The 27,651-nt window shown below is 31.8% G+C and overlaps 1 protein-coding gene across 1 annotated transcript in view; it reads right to left on the reverse strand.

Annotated features, from left to right (window-relative positions):
* Positions 1 to 27,651, reverse strand: part of IL1RAPL1 (interleukin 1 receptor accessory protein like 1) — a 1,575,275-nt gene that overhangs the window by 581,602 nt on the left and 966,022 nt on the right. The window contains exon 5 of the mRNA XM_051985073.1: positions 24,729 to 24,882. Coding sequence (XP_051841033.1) covers positions 24,729 to 24,882 — 154 coding nt within the window. The remainder of the gene's footprint in view (positions 1 to 24,728; positions 24,883 to 27,651) is intronic.

Raw genomic sequence — 27,651 nt, forward strand, 5'->3', positions numbered from 1 at the left:
AGCTTCCTCTATTATTAAGTCATACTGTCCTTCCTTGGAGCATATTACTATCAGAGGTTTAATGTTGCCAAATTTCCTAATATAAATTTCTATTATGTTTCTAAGGGCTGAAATATGCTCCTCAAAATGTTACACTTCACAGAATATTACCATCACAGAATAAATTACTTCTTAAGTCTTAGTGCATTTTGCTCTCCATTTTGTCAATGATTTTCTTCTCTGCTATAATAGATATTTCTAAACTCAGCTGGTCAATGATGCCTTCATCACTAATACTTTTAATATCTTGCCACAGACTTCCTTTTCAGTTATAAAAAACCCCCCAAAACTTTGCTTTTCTCTTTTAATCTTTTATGAGAACATAATGATCAAAGTCATGTTTTTAACTGATGCTTTCCCTTCCCATAGAAAATTAAAAATGAAGAAATTTTAATTTTACTATAAATGGAATCATAGGAACTGTGAGACTATTAAATCCTTTTGCCTTTAGACCAAATGGTTAACAGTTATGTCATTGCTTCTGAGTTATTACTTGCTTGTAACAACAACCCACATTTCTGCAGTATTTTAAGCAATGCAAAATACCTGCTTTAAAACAACTCAATACATCCAGAAAATCACCTCTCACATTGTGGTATGTACCTAAGATAAAATAATCGTAAATGTGATATTTAGATGCAATAAAAAATAAAAGTACTGTGAAATTGTTTTATATTGTTTGACTCACAGAATTTTAGAACTTGAAATATACAATACTTTTTGAGATCATCCCAATTAACATTTTCATTTTGCAGAAGAGGAAAAGGAAATTCAGAAAGGAACACAGAATTTAGGGATAAGAAAGGATTTTGTGGATCATGTACTGTTATGGGCCAGAACTCTGTACTTAAAACAAGGATTCTTACAAAGTGTTAATTCAGTGGAATTGATGAGACAATGGTTATCTAGTATAGCATGGTAATTAATAGTTCTCTAAGTTCAGTATGACTGATTTAATTTTAGAACAAATAATGGTTTTCTAGTGATGTAATGATTGATTTATTTTCAAAATAGAGCATATAAAGCTGTGACAAACTCAGCCAGAGTCAGAGCCAGAGACAGACTTAGAAGGTCTCAGAGAGAGACTAAGAAGGGCCAGACATAGACTTGGAAGGGACCCAGAGACAGATTCATTCCATCATCTACCTTTGTGGTGGCTGGAGGCTGAAACACAAGCCCAGGAACTCAGAGCCAGATTCATTTACTCCATCTCACACCACCATAGTGGCAGGCCTGTCCTACTTAGTTTCTCCACTGAAATCAAGACTCCCAAAGGCCTTTAAAAAAAAGCTAGCCCAGGCCCCAGGCAAGGAAACTAGAGTGTGAAGAAGATATTAAAGGATTTGGACTTTAACACCTGTCTATTCTCGTGTTGATTAATATACTGAAAGGAAGGCTGCTTTCAAGATCTCCAGAAAACCAAACAAGAACATTATAATGTACCACCTTATTTTAATTTTAAAATTCTTATGACTTTTGTCAAAGACGTTGTCCAAATCTAACTTTGTCTCATCCGACTTCTGAATTCAATCTGAATTTAAATTCAATTCTTTCAGCTCTATAAATCACTACATCTTCATTTTTTCCCTAATTTTTGACTATTATACTACTTTTTCTTCTTTCTAGATATTAAGTCTAGTGTGAGGTTCTATGAACAAAGGAGTGTTTTCTTAAGCAACAAGTAAATCAAATATATAAAAAATATTTTATGTTGAAATTTCATGGAATGGCATTGCTGAAATTATTGTGATAGAAAAATTGCTTCAATATTTCATTAATAAAATTTTCCATTTCCATTTTATTTTCCAAAAAAAATTGCAAAGAATTCCAGGCAAGAATCCTTTAACATATCAAGAAGGCAAAAGCCCTGAAAAAAAGGAAAGCACTAGAGGCAAATATGCATCTAAATACAAAAGAAAATTTAAGCTGAGAATTTTGAAAGGGAATAGAATTAAAAATAGTTACTGTGTAAAATGTGTTGTAGTATTTAATGGCCTAGGAAATGAAATTTAAAAAGGTTTCTTTTAGATATCTGTTATATTATTACATATTCTTTCTTATTTTGAATATAATTGGTTTTAGAAAACAATCTTTTTTTTTCCTTTAAAAGTTGCTTTTGCAATTTTAAATCAGTGGGATTTTTGTGGCCTTTTAGAATGAATTGATATTATAGAAGAACATCTTATTCATTGTGAAATAAGATGAATGGCATTCTAGTTCCCATCAATGTCTCAGAAATATGTCTTTTGTTTAAAGTGAAACACAACTATTTGGTGTCATAATCACTACCTTGCCCAGACTGCCTTAATGATGTTGTGAAGGATGAATTAAAATCCAAAAGAAAAACTTATTTTTTTCCTTCTTAATCCCCAATAAATGAAATCAAGTTAAATCACAGAATCATTACTGTGGAATGAAGCTTAGATATTGTTGTCTTGTGCATCCCCACCTTCTTCTTTTTCTATTACTTTACAGAACTGAAAACTCTATGCTTGCCTGGAAGAGAAAAAATTAAAATGAATGCGTGCATAAGGCAAAATGTTACATTTTCAAGTCTAATTTTATACATGCAAAATATATCAATGTGTATATAAAAACTTCAGCTTTATTTAGCCTTAACTTACAGTCAACAATTGCCTTCCTGAGTCATTATTTGGACAACAAGTAATTTAACATTTGAGGCATTATTGTGGCTTTCCTAAATAAATATTCTACAAGCCACCACACTTTTTATAAACCTAACCTTTTACCTAACAAAAAAAGTGGAATGAAACTGATAATAATCCTGGTATATTATACATATATGGTACATTGAAGAGAACTAGGTGATTTGGTATATGGCATGACAGACTGAGAATTAGGAAGAGCTGAATTCATATTAGGTCTCAGAAGTTTACTGTTGGAATCCTTACTAACTGCTAAGTAATTAGAGTTGATCTAATCTTACAAGAAGTTGTTTTGGCCAGAACCTGAAACAAGGTACTAAGTAGAACTAATCAAGACAAGGCTTGTGTTCCCACCTTTACTCATTGGACTCCACAAGTATGCTAGCTTCACAAAGTACACTTTCTAACTTCAAGAGAGTTCACACCTCCCTTAAAGTCATTGGGCCAGAGAGCACTATGGGAGAAAACCCATAATCCCATTCTCTCAGAAGAGGCAGATAAAAAGCCAGCGATGAAGGATCTATGGCAGAATACATTTTTTCCTCTTGGCTGGCTGATCGCGCTAGACTCGAGAGAAACGACTCTGCTGCAGAGAACACTTTTGACGGACTTCAGTGGAGCTACGCCAGAAGCCCTCTCTCCGCGGCAAAAGTGTGGCTGGGCTCCCCAGAAGGAGATAAGAGAGATCTTCCATCTCTGTTGGAGGCAGAAGAAAGCAGAGGCAGAGGCTGAAGGACAGAACCTTTGGATTTGGAGACATCCGAAGGGCTCTAAGCCTCTAAACCGGCTGTCCTCTGAGAACAAACTCCAACATTTGAACTCTTTGCTTGCATCTCTACAGGTGGAGAAGGAATCAGATGGGTGCCTACGAGCCGCATTCGCCTTGTCCATCACAGAAAGATGGAGCAGACCCTTGAAACAAAGGAGAAGACCCAAGAAATATCGGGTGGTTCTGTTGCTGATTGTGCTCATAAGAATTATTAGATTCCTGGCACATGAACTAATGGACAATGGAATCCTATTGGACTGTTTCTAGGACTTATGGACATGTGTAAATTTTCAGATTGATTCTTGTTATTTGTTACATTACTACTAGCCTGTGTTATATTGCTATGTGCTCATGTAAATTATGTATAATGCCTCCCATATTGATGGATTTATGTATACCATGTATATCTGTTACAAAGTTCTGGCCCATATTGATGGATTTATGTGTACCCCCTCAGAAACCCCCTATGTTTTAAAACAAAAGAAAGGGGGAGATGTTGGAATCCTTACTAACTGCTAAGTAATTAGAGTTGATCTAATCTTACAAGAAGTTGTTTTGGCCAGAACCTGAAACAAGGTACTAAGTAGAACTAATCAAGACAAGGCTTGTGTTCCCACCTTTACTCATTGGACTCCACAAGTATGCTAGCTTCACAAAGTACACTTTCTAACTTCAAGAGAGTTCACACCTCCCTTAAAGTCATTGGGCCAGAGAGCACTATGGGAGAAAACCCATAATCCCATTCTCTCAGAAGAGGCAGATAAAAAGCCAGCGATGAAGGATCTATGGCAGAATACATTTTTTCCTCTTGGCTGGCTGATCGCGCTAGACTCGAGAGAAACGACTCTGCTGCAGAGAACACTTTTGACGGACTTCAGTGGAGCTACGCCAGAAGCCCTCTCTCCGCGGCAAAAGTGTGGCTGGGCTCCCCAGAAGGAGATAAGAGAGATCTTCCATCTCTGTTGGAGGCAGAAGAAAGCAGAGGCAGAGGCTGAAGGACAGAACCTTTGGATTTGGAGACATCCGAAGGGCTCTAAGCCTCTAAACCGGCTGTCCTCTGAGAACAAACTCCAACATTTGAACTCTTAACAGTTTACTATCTGTATGACTTTTAATAAGGCATTTAAGCTCTGTGAGACCAGTTTCCTTAACTGTAAAATGGGGATAATAAGAGCACCTGCCTTCTAGCATTTTGGTGAGGATTAAATGAGATAATATATATTAAGTTATTTGCAAAACTAAAAGTACTTTGTAGATGTAAAATAATTTTAAAAATATACATATTTATTTATATAAAAATATAAAAGATCTACCTTTAGACTGCAAGATATTTCCAGGAGGTGGTTACTACCCAGTTGGAGTATTTGGCTTCTACTCTTTTTAGGAGATGACGTGAATATCTTGTTTATAATTGTATATTTAAACATCTCCCCATTAAATTTAATAGCATGCAATCATTTCAAAAAAAATATCTATTTATTTATTTATTCATTCACTTACTCACTCACTCATTCATTCATTAATTTTACTTTTGTCTTTAAATCCAGAACATTAGAGAGTAGATATTAGTTGACTGACTATTGCCTGCAGTATTTCTATTTGAAAATTAGAGTAAACAATTGATAAATAGGATTAAATTTCATCTGAAAGACTAGAACTATACAGGTTGATCAGGAAAATGTTTGCATAGAGATGAATGTAGAATCCATGGGAACTGATGATATTGCTAGCAGAGACAGAGGGAGGGAGGAAAGACTCATGAAAGCATACTTAAAACAAAACAAACAAAAACTTAGTCAATACCTGGGCTATTATGGAAGCAGAGAGACTACCACCTCTGAGCCTTCAAAGAGATATAAGTGGTGACATTTTCATAATTAAGAATTTTTATTGTTATTATTATTGAATGGCTAGAGACCAGATTGAGGAGAACTAATTATGGAAGTCTGTACAGAGAGCTGGCCAACCCAAGTCTTGATCTGTATTGTAAAGGGAGTTTTGTCACTGTAGCTCTCAACACAAATATACAGCTCCAATTAAGATTTAAAAAAACAAAAATAAATTTCAAAGTCTTAATTGATGAGTGAAATGCTAAATAGAGATAAATGTGTTTCCATATTATTTTAAAATAAGAAATTTGGACACTGTCACATTGACTTTCTCTCCAATTTGAATATATTTGATAAAGGTAGGAAAACTTAAATAATGCTTTAAGATTTTCCAAGTATTTTGCTCACAGCCATCCAATGAGGGACTGCATATTAGTAATGCCATGGTTTCAGCAAGATATCAGAGCATTAGTCAGTACAAGGGTTACTTACAGGGTTCAAACATGTAAAAGGTATTAATGGTGTTTTGCTAATTTTCAAAAACTAAATAAATGCCAGTTATTAATACTACTATCAGCACTATTTTGTAGCCAAAAGAGCTGTATTTTTGTGTACTGCTTTTTTTTAGTTTTCCTTTTTAATTAAATTCACTTCACAGTTTGCATTTACATAGAGAAAAAGCAAATAAGCCATTTTAGGTGATTCATATTATTATTCTTATTATTAATTGTATTACTACCAGTTACAACACCAGTACCACTACTCCATCATCACCAGCACCCTCACCTTCATTATCATTATCAGCAGCAGCAGCATTACCTATTAGAAAATTCTGGGAAATCACCCAGGAACTTATTAGGAAAATTTGATAATCAAATCCTGTCTCATATATCATCTGAGATATATATCCAGGAGATATAAATATAATATCTGATTTCAGCCTATTAAATAGAATTGCCATAGCCCAAATAAAATTTGTAGCTTCTAATATATATCAACTCTTTAAGGAAATTCAAGAACAAGTGAGAAAGCATCCAGGTAAGATGTGTATCTTGCATGCCCACTCTCATAGTGAACTTTCAGGTCCTACTTTTTTATGGAAATTCAAAAGCATATAGTCTTCTAATCATGCTAGCCAATATTCCTTTATTTCAGGCAGCCCAGGAATCTCATTCTAAATATCATCAGGCTTCTGGAACTTTACATTTGCAATTTGAGATAACAAAAGAGGCAGCTAGGAGCATAGTAAAAGCCTGTACAGTTTATCTTCCTCTCTACACTCCTATGCTCCCTCCAGGGAAGAACCCTCATGGTTTGAGACCCAGTAAAATTTGGAAAATGGATGTGGCTCATTATAAATCTTTTGTTTGTCTGTCTTTTATTTATGTTGTAGTAGACACATTTTCAGGATTTACTTTTTCAATACCAGCAGCCAAAGAGACAGCCCGAGTGGTCACTGAATTACTTATACATGCATTTGCAATTATGGGTATGCCACAAGCAATAAAAACAGATAATGGACCTGCATATATTTCTAAATATTTTGCACATTTTTGTGCACAGTATCAGATTTTACACACCACTGGCATACCTTTTAATCCTCAAAGATGGGCAATAGTAGAGAGGAGAAACAGAGACATCAAGATATTCCTCCAAAAACAAAAGAATGTGGGAGCCATAGGTAATTCTAGAGAACTTTTAAATCTAGCTCTTTACACTATTAATTTTTTTTTATTTTTGATAAAAATGTACTGGCTCTGGCAGATAGGTTTTATAACCCACTGGAATGGCAATGTCCAGTGCGAATAGTTCCACTATCTTTAGATAATTGCCAGGTGATGTGGAGAGACCCAGAAACTGGTGAATGCAAGGGACCACATAGTTTAACTCTTGGGGGGAGAGAGTTTTCTTGTATTTCCACAGCTGGAGAAGGAATCATATGGGCACCAACGAGCTGTATTCGCCTTGTCCAGCAGAGAGAGATGGAGAAGACCATTGAAACAATGGAGAAGACCCAAGAAACATTGAGTGGTTCCATCACTGCCTGTGTCCACACTGAAAGAGCATGGCAGTTATGGCAACTGACTCATGAACATCAAAAATTATCAATGAGAACTGTTGAAGGATCTTAAAACCAGCTGGGATCATTGGATTCCCTGAGACATGATGAGATTGTTGTAGGATTTCAAAACCCACAGCAATCATTGGATTCTCTGATGCATGATGAGACTGATGCAGGACTTCAAAACATACAGGAATCATTGGATTCCTTGACACTGAAGTAATGGACAATAGATTGGTTTTGGACTACCTCTTGGCTGCTGAAGGAGATTTATGTGTGATTGTTATTTATATAACCTTCTTCTAGGATTTATGAACATGTATATTCATATTGTTTGTTATATCACTATGTTGATTCATGTTGTTTACTACATCACTACTAGCCTGACTTATATTACTATATGCTTATGTAATACTTCCCATTCTGATGGATTTATTTATACCTGTTTCAATTTTAGCCCAGAGGAAACCTGCTAACAATATCTGGTTTGACTCCCCTTTTTTCTTTAGTGTTTTTGTCTCCCTTCCTGTGAAGTCAGGGAGGGTATAATCACCTCCTTTTTGGTATTATCACCTCTATTCCTGAGAAATCAGGGAGGGAATGACCTTCTATGTTTTAAAACAAAAGAAATGAGAGCTGTAGAGGGCCTGAACTCTGGGAAGTTCTTGAATCAAGGACAGCATGGTACTTATAGTTAAGCCCCAACTTAGTGTGAGATAATGGTTCTCTATGGTGATGTGATGGTTGCACATGCTCAGTGTGTTGTAGTGATGTAATTGTATTGAAGTATTTAAGGGAGTCTCAGACACAGAAGATGCTTTCAGCCACAGCTTTCTTAGCCACAGACACCCGAGAAGACTCCAGACTCCAGATTCCAAATTCCAGACTCCATCTTTCACCAGCCTCATGGTGGCTTTCCTGCCTTCATCACTTCACCTAAAGATCATGGCCTGTCCAGAGATTCTCCAGAAAGGTAGCCCAGACATTACACTTAGAGATACTAGTATATTCAAAAGAGTGTATATTTGCACTTGGAATTTCAAGATTTTGTTGTAAGAATTGAATTTAATGACTAACCTGTTAGTGTGATACAATCTTAGAATTATAATTATCTTCAATAGCTGTTTTATGGAGGGGAAATAGAGATCCACAGAGGTGAAATGATTTTTCCAAATTCATAGAACAATAAGGCATACAAATCAGAACCAGGATTTGAACCCAAATTCCCTATGATTTTTGGACATTATAAAGCATTTGGTGTAGAATCTGGTGTGTGTGTGTGTGTGTGTGTGTGTGTGTGTGTGTGTGTAATTCTTTAATAATCTTTTTGAATCCATTTTAAACTCTAAATTCTTTATGCCTCTCTTTTATTTTTTCTATAACAATAACCCATAAAAACTATTAAGAGTACTACAATAAGAAAGTATTTTTGTTGTTTGTAAATGTTCCTTAGTCTAGATCACATTAAAATTATAAAATGTGTTTTATTGATATAATAAAAAACAACACACCAATGTACAAGCATTTCATTTTTTTATATTTCCATTTTCTTTTAACTTTCTTTTCCACTCATTTTTTAATGATAAAGAGGATTTATTTCACAACAAACTGTAACAATGGCATTATTGAGTCTATTTCTGAGTCTTATTAGATGCAATAGGTTGTAATTTAATTCCTATAATTTAATACAGAAAATAAAATTGGATATTTAAAAACTTTGTGTCAGCTTGTCATCTAACTGAAAAAACAGAATGGCCCAGGGACATATCTAAACTTCAGGTACATGATGCCAAAGACATTTTAAATTAAATCATGTTGATATGTTGTCTTATGCTATGCTAAACAATCAGAAGTTATCTTTCATTATCTAAAATTCTCTCCTCTTGTGTTTAGATGGATTTGTCCATTTAATGAAGGGATTTGATATTATAATGTTTTCTTATTATAAAGAAATATAGCAGAATATTCTTCAAAATATAGAATTTCTTGATATAAAACATACAATACTAAAAGCCAATTAAAATAAAATTTAAGATTTAAAAATGGGGTTTCTATCTTATTTTTTTTAGTTCTATTATTAAACTTAAAGATGACCATCCAAAACAACTTGATAAACAAGGATTTAGAACCCCAAATGTGGCCAAGTCAGTGAAAATGAATGGGACAATGTGGAAAATCCTAGGTTTATCCATTCTATACAGAACTTAACTATTAAAATATATGCAATATTGAATAGTCAGTCAATTGTGCTGATGTCAGGACAAAAAGAAGTTGCATATAATGAAAACATATTGGCTTGTACTCCATAAATTATACAGAAAAATCAATGCTTGTCAAGCAGGAAAGGCCAGAATAGCATAAGAAAAGAAATGTGCATTTTAAAAACCTTTGTCTGATAGTTAACACAATGAACAAAGTAGTCACTTTAAAATAAGTTTTTCAAAATATGCTTTAAATTGAAATGGTATTTTTGAGCTCTATAAACTAGAAATATAAAATTAAAAACATCTATTATAAAGTATTTTATCTCAAACTTAATTCTTGATCTAGTGGATCTTATATATGTATAATTAATTAGATTTTTATTAGGAGCCATGTGTATTGTCTTGTCTGGTTCTATCTTATATATTTTGTAAAGCAAAAACTATTATGTTTGAATGTTTTTGTTAAAGGATAACAATGACCTGACATAAGGTAAAATAGGCAAATTGGGTAAAATAAGTATTCCTGAAAAAAATGTAGTACTCAATATGTTTTAATTGAATACTTTCACTTTCACCAAGATCTATTGATTTTCATCATACTTATTTACAAGTTAGGAAAGCTATGGAAGACTTAGAATAAAAGAGTAAGAAATCAGTTGGGAGGCAACTGAAGACTTTTATGCTTGTGTATACTCTAATTGGAAAGTTTTGTTGGAAATATTAAGTAATTTTACCCAGAAATAATTTTCAAGATAATGTAATAGGCTAGAGAGGGAATATAATATAGAAAAAGGATATCCATTAGAATATAAAGTTTTTTCAAGTCTAATGATTCAATTGGATAAAGCCAATTAAACTAATTATTAATGGTAGTGAGTATAAAACCATTGCACTAATGTACTACGGGGATTTTTAGATTATTGATAAGACAGTATCTCTACTGCCACAAATTTATAATGGAAAAGGGGAGATTAAAAAAATACACACAGGATTGTGGTATAAAAGAAAGTGTAAGGGAATATAATAATGGTACTTAATATCAAAACTCAAAAGAAAGAGAAATTTTGTGGAATTGTAGCTATGACTTGAGTGCCTGAACTTTAAAGTCTATCTAGGAAGGGAAAAGTGGATGAAAAGAAGGACTTTTCACTTCTAGAAAACAATAAGTTAAGATTTGAATGGTGGAAATTTTGAAATGGGAAATAGCAAATAACTGAATTTGGTTGTGATCAAACATTCAGCCCTATAAGTGGAGTAACATACTATTTGTATAGAGGGAGAAAAATGAAATTCAGAAAGATTAATGATTTGTTTTGTGTGACACAGATAATAAATGTTGGATCTGGGATACAAACACAGGTCTTTCTATACTTAGCATAGTCTTCTGACTACATTGCATAAGTGCATAAAGGGAAATAATATCTAATGAACCTAGAACAACAAATTAAGAAAGCTTATGGAGGACTTAGAAAGAAAGACTAAATTTTTTTTCACTTGGGAGACAACTGAAGACTTTTAATTTTAGGTGTAATCTGATTGGAAACTTTTGTTAGAAATATTAATTTTAATAAACCTATATACAAGTAAGGTTAGAACGCTGAAGGAGGACAGGGTCACCAGTTAGGAGGTTATTGTCATAGTTCATTCACTTAAAGATTTTGCTAGTATCACTTACAGGCATATAAATAAAGTATCTTCTTAACTAACTTCCTATTCTAAAGCTTTATTGTGCCATGAAAGTTATTTTAGGTTGTTAACCCAAGTATAAAAAGGTTATGTTGATGGAGCACAAGCTCTTACCAAAATTTGTAAGCTTTGAATAGATTTTGTCTGAAGCACAGTCTACATAACTTTAGAGAGACCTATCACTAGATTAGCCAAGATATAATGAATTTTTCAGTAATAGCAGCTCTCAAAAATAGTCCACCAATTGACAGAAAGGGCAGAATCTACAATGATAGGGAGCCTGCATGAATAAAAATGCTTCTTAACTACTGAAGCAGTCTTAATTTACTGTGTGCTCTAAACTCCACTCCATGCTTTAGGGAGGTTTTTTTGTTTTTGTTTTTGTTTTGCATGTTTTGGAACAGACCAGTGGTTCCATTGGTAAAAAAAAAAAAATCTTCATGTAAAGAAATTCCACCAATTCAGATCAGTACCTTACATTTAACTCACTGTTTAAGAAAGTAGCTTGGAGTCTTGGAAGATTATGTGACTGTTCCATACTTCAGTAACTAGTATGTAGTCTATGAGGGACTTGAACCCAAGTTTTCCCCAAACTACTGACTCCTACACAGCATCTCCTCTGGTAAAAAATACACAAAAGATATGTATATATTAGACTATCTGCTATGAATAAGATTTATCTTTAGGGCATGCAAGGGCCCAAAACATTTGCTAGGAGATAAATAATGTTTATGGGCAGTGTCATTAGGTTGAGGTAAGTGGTACCCTGGATAGAGCATTGGGTTTGGAATCAGGAAGACTCAGCTTCATGATTTCAAATCTAATCTCAGACATTAGCTATGTGATCCTGAGAAAGTCACTAAATCCTTTTTACTTCTGCAAAATGAACTGGAGAAGGAAATGGCAAATCACTCCAGGATCTTTGCCAAGAAAACTCCAAAATGGGATCACAAAAAGTTGGCAATGACTGAAATGATTCAACAGCAAGTGGCCATACAAGCACTATGTTGTAATTTGTAAATGTGAGACCACTGAGGGCACAGCAAAAAAGTTACACACGTGAGCTAAGAACAGGGAATAGGAAATAACAAAAAAGAGGAGAAAATTGAAGTTCTTTCTTTGGAATAGCATTTGTCAGGCACCCCAGCATATAAAATGACAGAAGTATTATGTTTTCAAACATTAGTTTTGAAGGAAAATGAAGAATCTTCAAGTAGTAAGTTGGGAAAGAATTGCTTCATTCATGTATTATTTTTTTCAGTTAAACATATTTTGTTAGCAATATTTGTAATGTAATAAGGACCCTGGTTTTCCACCCACAGTATTGCTTTATAACCAGATTTATACTCCTTAGAGAAAAATGTCTTGCCTTGCATATTCCTGCTCGAGAACATCAAGGGTTGGACTTGCTCTTGCACTAGCACCCTTCCTCAATGGTACCTTCAGTGAAGTGAAGGAAGTCCATTGAGAGTTCTGAAGAGTCCATGGAAAGTGATTTACTAATATATGAAGACCCAGGAAAAGACACTATCTGAGATCAATCAGTGACCTCAAGCAAGTGATTTGGTTATCCCTGGCAGAGAGTCATTCACAAATCAGTTAAAAAAAATGTAATAGAGGGCTTTAATTGAATCTTAATCTGATTATTTTATCATAAACTATTAACAGCAGCATAGGGATTATTGTAGGATTTAATTATATATATGCAATACTGTACTAATTTCTTTGAAGTATATAGATATATACACATATGTATATATCTATATATTTGTGCATGTGCTTGTATATATTTGCTGCTAGTAACTTGACAATAATATTAATCTAATCCATATGCTCTCAATATTCCATGATAAAACCCTTGAAAATAATTCTCATCAATTGAAAACACTTTTAAATTATTGATCCTTAAAGTACTTTGCTGTTTCTTTAAAAAAAAAAAAACAGTAAAGGCTTTTCTTGAGTAGTTTAAAATGAAAAGGAATTCATTTAGAATGAATGTCTTGAATGTCCTGAGTGATGGAATAATATATTATGGTAATAAATGTCAGCTTGAACTAGAGAGTTATCACTAGAAATACTGCTTTAAGAAAAGTAATTTGGTATTGAGAATGACCTATAGATCAGAATTAAAGATTTAAATTGATTTAACTCATTCTTACTAAACTTAACAGCATTATTTCTCTCGAGCTTCAAAAGTGAATCAATCTTTATTGCATCTCAAAGTTACTCTTGAAATACCAAATAGAAATAGCAAAAATAAAGTAGCGAAAATTGATATTTTCATATGTGTAGGTACTTCCATCTCCACAGAACATTCTATAATTTAGTATATGGTCAGCAATCATTTCTCTGGCCAAAATAGTTCATTGTCCTCTTTGAAATTCATTACTCTAGTCTTTATATAACAGATCGAGATGCTACAATCTTATCTATATTGAAGTTTTTCCTAGCTAGGTAGGATGTGTCAGACATATTCTGTGTGTTTTTTTTTTTTTTAAGAACCTGGTATTACCCCACAACATGATGAAGCATCAGATTAGGACTTTGAAAAAGGAAAGATAAAACTAATTATTTAAAAAATGAAATTAATTAGAATAAACCTGAGGGGAAGATTCATTGAAGTGGTTATTCCTTATTCTTGAAGACTGTGCCAAGAAAGAACACATATTCAAAGGTTCTAATATGATGGAAAAGTAGTATTGAAAAATTGTTTGCTGTCTGTAGACTAGGTATGGAGAAACTCATTGGAAAAAAGGTTAGCCATGAGGTATTAAATCATTTGCCCATTTCAATCCATCAATTTCACCAACAGTGAAAATTCCTACTGTATTGTAACTCCCTATGAAAATACAGGGGTTGGGGGAGATACTCTTTCCCTAGGTTATTGCACTAAACAAAGTATTTTATTACATTGGTGACAAAAGGATTAAAGGTTCCTTGGTAAACTTGGTTTTCTGTGATTTTTTTTTTTAAACCTCAAAGGTAAATCTTTAATAGTGATCAGCAGGGCTAATACAAAAACAACCATGTCTTGCTATTAATTATCTAGTGAAGTAAATCATGAAGTGGAGTTCAGGAAATTAAATTTTATTCCTAAATTTGTCACTGCCATGGTATGCGACCTTGACTGAAATCTACTTAACCTTTCTGTGCCTCAGCTTCCTCATCCATAAAAAAGAAAAAGATGCCTCTTTTGTGAGCATAAATTCAACCATGGTCTGCTGCAAAGCTTTTTTATAATAAATTGCTACATTAACTCTACAAAATCGTTATGCCCACAGTAAAGACTCAAGTAAATTGATATTTTCTGTAAGGTTGTATTCTTCTTGCTTTCTTCAGTTCATTATTCTTTTTCTTTAGAATTAAACAAAATGAACATTATCTTTGAATGTAATCCCATGATTATGTGAATGGCCAAGTCATAGAATTTAGACATGTTTTCAATTGATCAGAATCATTCAAGCATATTATCATGACAAAGCCAAAATGAATTGATTTATTTCTTATGCCTTTCACAATTGCAGAAAAATAAATGGCCAAAGTGAGAGAAAAATTCACTGATGGAAGTTTAAAAAATGAATATAGATATTGAGTATAACTTAGTTCTATAATCCAGAGTTCCAAATTAAGAAATATGTGCAATAAATCAAAACCTTCTTTGCTTCTATTCCTGAACATTTGTGTTGAAAATTATGAAGATTAAAAATCAAATATTTCGGATTTTGTAATTTTAATAGTTTTCTTAGCATGAGATATATTTCAGTTGGAGCTAAGAATCTTTGTCTCATTGTGAGATGAAATGTTATAGAAATGTTTCTCATCCTCAATGTCAAAAGTAATGAATGTCTAACATATAACTATTCTGATAATTGAAGTAATATGATCTTTCAATTGGAACACAAACTGAAGAACTGAAATTAATCTTTAAATTACTTTGATTCCATACCTACAGGGCATCAAAACCAGGACTTCTAAAATTTAGGACATTAGGTTTTATAAAATCATTTGTTTCTTTTTTTTAAAATTAATTTAGAAAAATATTAGAGGTTGTTTTCCAGTAAGAATTGGGCTTCTATTTACATACATACATACACACATACATAAATAGAGACAGAGAGACAGAGAGTATGAAGAAAAATACTTCTGATTTCATTCTCCTTCCTCTGGACAGAGCCTCAGTTGAAATGGAGCATTTATTTTCCATTCTTTTTCATAGTCTCCCCAGAGAGAACAATATACCCATATTTTTATTCAGCAGTCCTAAGCAAATTTTACATTGGGGATTCCTTTTTTTCCCTGTAGTGTAACTTAATATTTTTTTGTCCTCTAAACATAAGTATTCCCTAAATCTTTAATCTCAGGCTCACTCATCTGTCTCTATTCTTTCTTTCTTATTTATATTGTTCATTTCCATAATTCCACTTATAATCCTTGATAAAATAATAAATATTAATAATAAATAATATAGAATAAGTTCAAATTTGTATAGATACCTTTGATTTTTTTCCCTGAATTTCAGATACATATATTCCTAGAATTTCTTTCTAGAAATACCACTATCAGTTGAAAATCTGCAAAACATAATGCATTATCTTTCTTTACTTCAATATATTCTGCCTCCTAACTCTTATTTCTGGTAATTCTATCTTTAGTAGATATAAGAGAGTTAGGAAGCAGAATATTACCTATCCCTTATCACTGATGCCAAAGGCCTAAATTCATATTGTTTCATTCCTATATCCCACTTATAGCTAATTATTAAATGTATCCCCATTTGTTTTTTCCCTCAAATATATCTTTTCTACTATCACTGTCATCACTCTAATACATATAAAAATTTCTTGAATTCCTGAAATAAATCCTAAGTATTTTCCTGTTTTCCAATTTCATTCCATCCAGTGCTTCCTTTATGTGACTGTCTCTGAGAAATCTCCTTAATTCACTAAGCTAATAACATTCTAAAATTTAGGACATTAGGTTTTATAAAATCATTTGTTTCTTTTTTTTAAAATTAATTTAGAAAAATATTAGAGGTTGTTTTCCAGTAAGAATTGGGCTTCTATTTACATACATACATACACACATACATAAATAGAGACAGAGAGACAGAGAGTATGAAGAAAAATACTTCTGATTTCATTCTCCTTCCTCTGGACAGAGCCTCAGTTGAAATGGAGCATTTATTTTCCATTCTTTTTCATAGTCTCCCCAGAGAGAACAATATACCCATATTTTTATTCAGCAGTCCTAAGCAAATTTTACATTGGGGATTCCTTTTTTTCCCTGTAGTGTAACTTAATATTTTTTTGTCCTCTAAACATAAGTATTCCCTAAATCTTTAATCTCAGGCTCACTCATCTGTCTCTATTCTTTCTTTCTTATTTATATTGTTCATTTCCATAATTCCACTTATAATCCTTGATAAAATAATAAATATTAATAATAAATAATATAGAATAAGTTCAAATTTGTATAGATACCTTTGATTTTTTTCCCTGAATTTCAGATACATATATTCCTAGAATTTCTTTCTAGAAATACCACTATCAGTTGAAAATCTGCAAAACATAATGCATTATCTTTCTTTACTTCAATATATTCTGCCTCCTAACTCTTATTTCTGGTAATTCTATCTTTAGTAGATATAAGAGAGTTAGGAAGCAGAATATTACCTATCCCTTATCACTGATGCCAAAGGCCTAAATTCATATTGTTTCATTCCTATATCCCACTTATAGCTAATTATTAAATGTATCCCCATTTGTTTTTTCCCTCAAATATATCTTTTCTACTATCACTGTCATCACTCTAATACATATAAAAATTTCTTGAATTCCTGAAATAAATCCTAAGTATTTTCCTGTTTTCCAATTTCATTCCATCCAGTGCTTCCTTTATGTGACTGTCTCTGAGAAATCTCCTTAATTCACTAAGCTAATAACATTGTACAATTTTAAACCTATTAGTTCTTATTGCTAACCAAGAATGATTCATATTTTTAGTTTGTAATTCAAGAATTTTTGAAATATGACTCTAACAAATGTTTTCCATCTTTCTTATATTTATAATCACATCAAAATAAACTCTTTTCCATTCCAAAAAAATTATTTTCTTCCATTCATACAAGTAATGGAATCATCTCTAAAATCTAAATTCAACAACTTCTTCCTCCATGAAGCTTTCTCTAGTTTTTAGAGGTGAATATGATCTTTCTCTCTTTGGAAATGTAAGAGTATTTAGTTTGTGATGTATTTATAATTTTATATTTTTCATTATATTTTATATATCTTATCTTCTTTTGCAGATCTAATGAAACTTAAGCACAGACTATCACATACTCCCAAGTGTTCTCTATCTTCTCTTGGAGGCAAATTCTTATAAGTACAAAAGTGAATGCAATGTTTTTTCATATAAGTCCAACCCTAAATTCTCTATTTTTGTTAAATGTGCCATGATTGAAGAGTAGGTAGGTGGCACGTTAGACAGAATGTCATGTTGGGAGGTCAAAATTACTGAGTTCAAATCTGGCCTCAGACATTTCCTACTTTTTGAGACCAAGCAAGTGATTTAATCCTGTTTGTTTCAGTTTTTTTCATCTGAAAAATGAGCTGGAGAAGAAAACATCAAACCACTTCAGTATCTTTGCCAGGAAAAACCCAAATGCAATGATGCAGAGTCAGACCAATTGAATAACAACAAGTATCATTTATCAGTCAATCAACTTCAATTTCTAATCATCCAGCTTTTTAGCCTAGGAATCACGCACAATCCTTCACTGCCAATGCCTTTCCCTTTCCTACTCAAATCAATTGTGAAGTCTTGGTAATTTTATCTCTATGAGAGCGTACCTCTTTCTTCATATCTCTTTTCTAAAAGTCACCCACCACAGTTGGGATTCACTTTACATTTTCATCTAATTCATTGCAATAGTATCTAAACTGATCTCCTTGTGTATGGCCACTCCTCTCTTATACACATAACTTACAATATCTTACACATAACTTCCAAATTGTTATAGCTTAAAAACTGATTTGAAAATTATTCTCCTGCTTAAGAAAGTTCATTGATACTCTATTGCCTATTGCATAATTTATGAACTTTACTTGGTACATAAAATCCTTCATAATCTGGCTCCAAAATATATTTTCAGTGATTATACTTCATCGCTTCTCACATAGCACAGTGCCTAGGCAAACAACCCTATGTGCTCTTCTTCACACACAATATGGCATTGTCCTCTTTAGCTCCAGTCTTGGAATTAGATCATTTAAAGACTCAATTTAAGTAAAAGCCTAGAGAACATCCTTTTCTGATTGCTCCAATCATTAATGCTAATCTCCCTGCTCTGCCCATCTCTCTAACAGAAGTTGCTTTTTATTTAATTCCCCTATATTTATATTTACTTATTTGTGCATGTTTAATTTTTCCTCAGAAGAATATAACCTTCATGAAAACAGGGAGTACTTATATTTTTGCTTTTAAATACCTATCTACCTTGCATTATAATTGGCAATAATGTTAATAAATACTTGTTGAATTAAATTGAATTAACTATATCATATTTATGTCTAAAACATACTTTTTGCTCAAAAACATGCTTTAATGATAAATGATTTTTATTCTTCAGAAATTTGGCAATTTGAATTCAATAAGAATATTTTTCTATCACTTGAAGTTTACCTCCTTTTCAAAAAAAGTTATTCAAATGACTGAATAATTAACTTACTTGTAACATACAAAAAGTTTTGATTAATGAATCAGGAAAGAGGCACATAGAAGGATTAGACTCATAATCTGTGCTTTCAGAGGCCAGACCAGAACAATAGCTAAATAGAGAGGACAAGAAGCACAAAAATATTATGAGTAAAGACCAGAATGGTGGTATTCCCTAGTCCCTGAGGAAGACTATAGCCCAACAAATCCTCTTCAACCCCCCCCAAGTTCTAGAAACCTTGTCAGTGAACAAAACATTATGCTCATTGTATGGTTTAGAATTACATTAAATTATTATATTAAATTACATTAAAATGTTCAGAAATTCCCCTTTATCACAACTGTATAAAATTAAAAACTTGAGATGCTGCTTCTAAAGAGGAGAGAGAGAGAGAGAGAAAGAGAGAGAGAGAGGATTTCAGTTTTTTTTTTTTTTTTTTTTTTTTTTTTTTTTGCTTTATGAAGGCAGGAAGAAGAAAATGATATCTGGAACACCTAAAGAACCGAATCATTTCTATAAAATGATCTCAAACAGCTTCATTCAATCTCTCTGACTACAAGATTCTAGTTCTCAGAGAACCATAAGATCTCCAAAATGATCTGAGCTTTTTACAAGAATACTTTTGAAACTAATTGAAAGTTCCATTTTGTTTAAGTATGAATGCTAGATTACAGTGACAAGTTACTTGTACCTAGTGGTCTTCTTGGCCTTACCTCAAAACTCCATTTTTTAAAAATCAACTGTTCTCTCTCCCAGATTCAACAGAAATTATTCTGATACCACCTTATTATAGAATACAATTGCATATGCCACCTAAATTTTTATACCAGTTATAGGTTAGGGAACATAGAAGAGAGTTTTTTTTTCTAAATTTCTAAATATCCTCCATTTAACAAGCAGATTCTTTTTCAATAAACAGCTTCCTTGAATCACAGAGGAAAATATTTTTTAAAAGACAAGGACTATTTCTAGACCATAGGCAACTAAAATACATATAAAAATGAATTCTGAAAATTATCTTTACATGCAGTTGGAAAAGATACTATTAAGTGACACAAAAAAGAAAGACGAGAGTTCAAATCTAACCTTGGGTACATTTTAGTTGTGTAATTATGAGCAAATCACTTAATATATGCCTACCTCATTTTTTTCAATTGTAAAATGCAGATGAATAGCATTTAAATTCCAGCCTTGTAATAGAGATAAAATCAGATTATATTTGTTAAGCTCTTAACACAATCCTAGCACACAGCCGGCAGTTAATAAATGCTTATTTCCTTCCTTAAAGATGTTTTGATCTGAGCGAATCTAAACAGTACAGGTGTATCTTTAATTAGCCTCCTTGTTACACAGAGGTTGGTTTATCATTATCTAAGCAAGTGGATGTCTAACAGAAAGGAGAAACTTAACCTGTTGGAATAGGGAAGGTTGGGTTTGGGGATACATGGTGATATGGAAGAAAGGCTGCTGAATTTAGACTCATCAGACTTCATTTACAGTCTCTCCTCTGTCCTGTACAAACTGTGCCACACTGAACAAGTTGCTTCACTTCTCTCATTCTTAGTTTCTCCATATTTAATAAAAGAATCAACTAGATGATCCCTGAGGTCCTTTTTACCTCAAACATTAGATATCTTATAAATGTAACTCTGGTTCACATTTGGATAGGAATCCCATCTCCTTTCCTAGTCAAGACTCAATCAGTTCATAGTATAAAAGTTGATAGTCTGTGTTATCAGGAATCAAGAGATAAGAATGTGTGGAATATTTGGTTTGAATTGAAAGCTTGAGTTTTTGACTGATCAGCACATGCTATAACAAATGAGTATGTCAATAACTGACAGGGCTATGAATAGGAATATTAACTCTTTGTGGAGTTTAAACACTAAATTAATAACATTGAAATATAAACAAGATATTAGAAAAATATTTTGTGACAAAATATGTCATTAAAAAAGTATCAACATTCCACAGGATTAGCTATATGTGACAAGAGAGAGAGACAGAGACAAAGAGACAGAGAGAGACACACAGAGAGTGAGCATATGTATTATGGACATATATGTCTAATTTCAAATTTCACATATAGTGTGTATATCTACATATTTTATGATATGCATATATATCAGTATAAAAATGAAACATATAGCAAAAACATAAACACGAGGTTAGAAAAATATTTTGTGACAAAATATTTGTCATTTTAAAAAATCCCATAGGGACAGCTATATGTGACAAGAAATATATAGAGAGAAACAGAGAGAGAGAGGGAGGGAGGAAAAGAGACAGAGAAGAAAAGAAGGAGAGAAAGAAAGAGGGAGAGAGCACATATGTGTGCACATACACAAACATATTATGTGCATTTATATAAATTCAAATTTCACATATAGTATGTGTATCTACATATTTTATGATATGCATGTATATTAATATAAATATAAAAGATATAGTATAAACATTTAAATGGATTATATGTGATTTGTAATACTTTATATACCCATAATGTACATTTCAGTCTTCATTTACTTATAAGCTTTTAAATGTAAAGGACTTTACAAGTTACTAAGCAATGTTGGCAATAATAAAACCTCATTGATACTTCATTTCTTTTCTGGAAATTTTATTTTACTTTATTTCATCATATACATTTTTTTTTCAAAAAATATATTTTCTACCCATCTTTAAAACATTTTTCATAAGAAAATCAGTCATCAGTTGGGAGGAGAAAAGATGATATTAAGGTTTTAGAGAAGTGTGATCATGATGGACTGAACACTAAAGTATATAAAACAATGAATCATTATCATCTGGTGATCTATCCACTTTTGCTGCTTTACTGAGTGACATGATTTATGTTCCAAGAATTGAAATCACCTTTGGCTATATACATAGAAGATATGTTAGCATGTCACATCATTTAAAGCAATTTGATATGAATAAATTTGCACATTCAATAGGTTTTATGTTAATACTTAAAATGCATTTTAATATGTACTATTCACAATCCTGAGCAGGCAGCTGTCCCATTCATATAAAATTGAGGATACTGTCAAGTCTTTTTAACCTAAATCAGTATGTGGAGAACTGAAATAGAATAAAGGCTCCATGCTATTTGGCTGGATGGCAATTTTTCCTAGTGAAGCATTCTCAATTTCTCCCCTGCTATGAGGAAACACTTCTTTCCTTTGATGGATAGAAAGAAAACATTTTGTAGAAAAGGAGTTTAGTATGAAATTTCTTCTTTTTATGTCTTACTACTTGAAAGGTACCTGTCATAGTGATTTAGATTCATAGAATCAGTGAAAGAAAAAAAAAGTTTAATACCAAGGGTTAGTTTTAGGCTAACTTTATATACCAATGAAGAAAGATTAGAAATTGGCTCCCATTTTCTTCTCAGAAGGCATCTTTTCCCCACATTCCATTACACTGATGATTAAATTTCTCTTATCAAAATTTTTGCACCTGAGAGACACCACTTCAATAATGATTGGCAGCTTTCAGAAGGAAAGAAAATTCAATCTATATTATAAAGGAAATGCAACATAGGAACATTTATCAGACATTTTTCATTAGGCTGTTGGCAAGATAGTGGAGTGAAGTATTAAAGTATTAATTCAGATTTCATATCCCGACACAGCTATTAAGTAGTAGAATTCTAAAATGGAAGGAAATCATATATATATATATATATATATATATATATATATTTATATATATATATATATATATATATATATACATATATATATACACACACACATATATATGTATGTATATACATATACATATATATAAGTATGGCAACTATTATCATTTTGCAATAGCATTATGAATATTGTATAAGAAAACTCATCAAAAAGTCACAAAATCCTACTGTAACATCATTTGGTCGCTCACTCATTTCTTACATTAATTCTTGGGAAGTAAAGGTCCCACTTCTAGGTAATTAATGGCCTCTCCTACCATAATTTCATTTCACTTCATTTCATTTTTTTTTGATAGAAACAATTAATGATACTAAGCATATATTAAATCATATACACTTTAAGTATATGTGTCCATGTAGGTACATAGTTCTACACACACATTTATAGGTGTGTGTGTGTGTGTGTGTGTGTGTGTATGCCTATGTATGTGTCTCTGTGTGTGTGCCTATGTGTGTGTCTGTGTGTATATAGTTCAGAATATACTCAAGGCTAAGGCTAAAAATGCATGTATTATATAAGTACTTCCATCATTCATTTCCTGCAAAAGTCAACTGTCTACCGCTAATATAAATCAAATATAGTCTAAGAGTATTCATTCTGTATTTCATCCAAAAGTCAGTTATGTGACAATCAATTTTTTTCTATTCATATCTCTAAGATGGTACCTGTCACCATTCAAAAAAGGAGATGAATTCCATTTTGCTGGGAAATATATTGAAAATAACACAATATGTTTTTTAAAGGCTCTTCAAATAAAAATAATTTATGGCTAGAGAAAATACTAAAGACTTAAGGCAGGTGGTAGACATCCCAAACTCAATGGCTTTTACATGAAAACAACAACATATTTTATAAGAAAATGAGAAAAAACTCTGCATAAACAGATATTAAATAATTTTTACCCCAAATAGCCTTTACAAATTTTGTACATATCAACTAAAGAGAAAGTGATGGCAACAGTAGAATATTCTTACACTTTAAAAAAATTATTACTGTGCTTTTAAAAAATACTTTAAAAATAATGTGTTTTATTTTTCCACAGAATTACAAACAGTATGAACTTCAAGACCCTACAATATGAGGAAAAAGTGGCAATGTATTTTAATTTTTCACATTTTGAAGATTCTGTATTTTAAATACAATTGTGAAATGTTTCATTTCCATTCCTTTAGCATTTTTGAAAAGGGCCAAATTTCCCCAAATCTTCATTTTGCAATCCATTCTGTACCATTTTTCTTTTATGGGAACAATTTCCCTTTAAGTTTAGTATTAAGTATGCAAGTAAATCTGCATATTTATTTTACAAATGACATATGAAAACAATAATGATGATGTGTCACATTTGTTTTAGGTTGAGCATTTACAGAGTTCTTTAACAAATATTAAGTTACTTGATCCTCCTGCTATTAATGTAAGAAGAACATGATAGATATTAATATCATTATTTTCCAGATGATGAAATTGAGGTCCAGAGAAATTAAGGGATTGATTCATTCAGCTAAACTATCATTTGGTTGGGCAAAAACCAGGTTTTTCTTTTGACTCTTACTCCAGTGCTACATTAACTGTATCAGGTTGACTTTATATATCATACCTGACTTAATTTCATAGTTATTGTATTTCAGATGATAGAATCTTTAGTCATTTACAGTGACTAATATATCAGATCATTAAGTAACAAAGTACATATCAAAGAAAAACTACTTGCTATTCTCCTAGATTAACATAAAAATAAGAGTAGTCTGTACTTAGAAAATATGCTTCATGATGGAACTAAATGATCCACAAAAGGTAAATATTTTTTCATGTTTTCAAAAGTTTCTGCGAGTAAATACACTGTAATTTTCTATTTGTGGTATATCCCAAAATTCCCTACAGAAGTGGAACTGTAACATTTTAATATTTTCAAATTGATTTCAAATATAAATTGTTTTTATTCCAGAAGCATTCACAATTCCCTCCTCTTTCTCACTTGATCAAATCAAACTTCCAGATTACATAAAATATATCTTCAATAAGCAATAAAAATCAAAGATTAATTTATGAACTTACCTGTCACAGTGAGTTCAGTGGTTCTTCTAACAACAAAGCCTCCATACTTTAATTCACATGTATAATTTCCAATATCATCTTCTCTAACCTCTCTTATAAGCAGAATATTTCTTTTGAACACAATACTTGGCCTCCATGCTTTTGTCCTGCATTCCTGTGTAAAGAAAAATATGTCACAAATATCTATTTTGTTTTAAATTACTCAAATAGAAAAGATTTTGATATTACATATAAAACTTTGTAAGGAGGTTTTAATATCTTTTCTGTTATCCCTTAATATATAAATACCTAGAGATGATTGTATTTTTTATTAAAATGTTTTATCAGAAAATTAATCAATTCCACTAGTACACTGGGGAATGCCATATCCTGTGAACACTTATATTTTATATGTGTAATATATTGTAGCTTAATAAGTTTACTTTCATAATTTTTAGTCTATCAAATTTTAATTTCCTCATGGTGCATAAGAATTTATGTTTTGGAGAAGATTTATCTCATTTTTCAAGCCAGATTCCCAAACAAAAAGCTAAATATACTTTTCAGAGATAATAAATAACATCTTTTTTTCCAGATTTTTCAAATACAAATTTTGGAGATCACCAATTTAATTTAAATGGTTATTTACTTTGCATTTGGAGGGTGGGGAATATATCCAATTATTTCAGTCAAAGATGTGTATTTTTTCCCCTTTACTCTTAATAAATTTATAAAATAATTTTTTTCAGAAAATTCAGATTTAGTTTCTATGCAGAATATAATGATTTGCATAATGGCCCCTTTGAGTCATTGTTATCAGGTAAAAAAAATACACATACAATATAATATAAAATGTCATTCATATTATGCTTATAAACACATTAGGCACTACATCCATTTGTATATAATGTGTATAATGCATATTGAGTTCAGCAGGCTAATTCTTTTGCTCTATAGTGCCAGTATGACATTCTGCTGCTTAGTTTTTCTTAGATTTCCAAGTGGTTTTATTGAAACAACAACATGCTCTATTCAATTACAATTCTCTGATTTACAGAATTTTCCTATAATTCTTAGGTTGTGCATTCTCTTATTATCCACTTAGAATATATAATCTATGGTGCAATGACTGTAGTATTATAACTAAAGGCATAAAGTCCTAAAATCTAAAACTATACTTCTTATACAAAAGTTATAGTCTTACTCTTCTAATCTTATTGTTGTGATGCTCTATAACCAAAAAGACCAAATCAAGACCTGTAATCAATTAATACTGAATGAAGATTTAGTTTATCTTCTAAATAGTAATGGTCAATTCTCTCTGAAGCAATGAGCTAAGTAAGGTACATAGCCAAGGAAGCAAAAATTTTAAATCACACTATTTCTATCATTTTCTTTATTAAAGGTGACACGTGACATTTATTGTGCTTTAAAGTGTATTTAATTTATATATAATATAATTATGTATATGATTCTATATTATGTGTATATAGAATCATATATCATGTGTATATAGAATCTCTATATATAAAGAATGGCCCAGTAATTATTAATATTATTACGCTGTGAAGAGAAATCTCTACAGAATAATAGTGAAATAATGACTAACTGTCCCTGCAAAAAATATGACAGGTAAGGCAGAAGGAAGATAACTTTAACAGGAATATGCCTATTTTAATTTAGAAGGAGTTTATCTACAAAGGAATCAATACTTGTTTTAATGAGTGCAGTTATTGTGCATGTGCATGTGTATGTGTGAGAGAGAAAAAGAGAGAGAAAATGAAAATTTATTAAATATAGAATGAAAATATAACTTCAGACATGAATGTAATGAATGCCTAAGTAATTATAGAATATAATTGAAGGAATTGGAGATTTCCTCCCATACACAGAAAAAGAGAAGAGGACTTGGGAAAGGACATAATCGTTTGAGTACTTGAAGGACCACTACATGGAAAAGAGATTAACTTGTTCTAGTTGGTCTCAGATTGCAGATATAAGCAATGAGAACAAGTTGTAGAAAATCAGTTGTAGAGTTAATACAAAGAAAGGAAAACACTTTCTAACAATTAAAGAGGTATGTAAGAGGAAAATATATTGCCTTTGTTTATAACAACTCCTTTAATTACAAGTCTTTAAGCAAAAATACTTTAATCACTCACAAGTCTTAATGAGATTCTTGTCTAGGTTAGGACTATATAGGTAGGACTATATAGACCACGAAGTTTGTTTTATGTCTAAATGTTATTATTTTTGTGGTGCACCCATTTCTTATACCCCCAGCTCAAAGTTTTCTTTCCTTCTACATGTTTTCCTAGTGTACTTTGCTGGAAGCACTTTTCTCCTATCAAATTCTACCTACGATTATAATTATCAGTATTTATCATCTTCTGGGGCCTGAGACTGTGTCTTGCCTGAACCACAAATATAATACATGAACATTGAATTGAATTACGTCTAGTTCAGTTAACTATTTTGAAAGGAAACTGTTGTTAAAAGGATAAATGACTCTCGAAATTCAAGAAACCATTGAGAAAATTCTCTAGAAAATGCTGAAAGAGACAAAAATAATGACCAACTCAAGTAAATGAGGCTAATAATATTAATCTATGATTTGCTAGCCTGAGCATTTCATACTCATTTCACTTTTTTAATTACTTAAAGTTACTGGTTTATAAAGCATAAGTTTAGCTCACAGTTTAATTTATTCATAAACTCTATATATTCCCCTTTAATGATATTTTCTCTCTATTTCTGCTTCCATTCATAAAAATTCTGAAATGGCCTAAATAGTGAGCCAAAGAACTCTAAATATCCAGCTGATATGGATGCAAAACTGAATATGATACAATATGCTTGGATAGACTCACACAAGTTTAGATAAAAATGATTGAAAACTCTAGAATAAAAGTCAGTTCATGGATTCAGAAGGGCAAGGAGACAA

Source organism: Antechinus flavipes, chromosome 3 (genome assembly GCF_016432865.1).
Source record: "Antechinus flavipes isolate AdamAnt ecotype Samford, QLD, Australia chromosome 3, AdamAnt_v2, whole genome shotgun sequence".
NCBI lineage: Eukaryota > Metazoa > Chordata > Mammalia > Dasyuromorphia > Dasyuridae > Antechinus > Antechinus flavipes.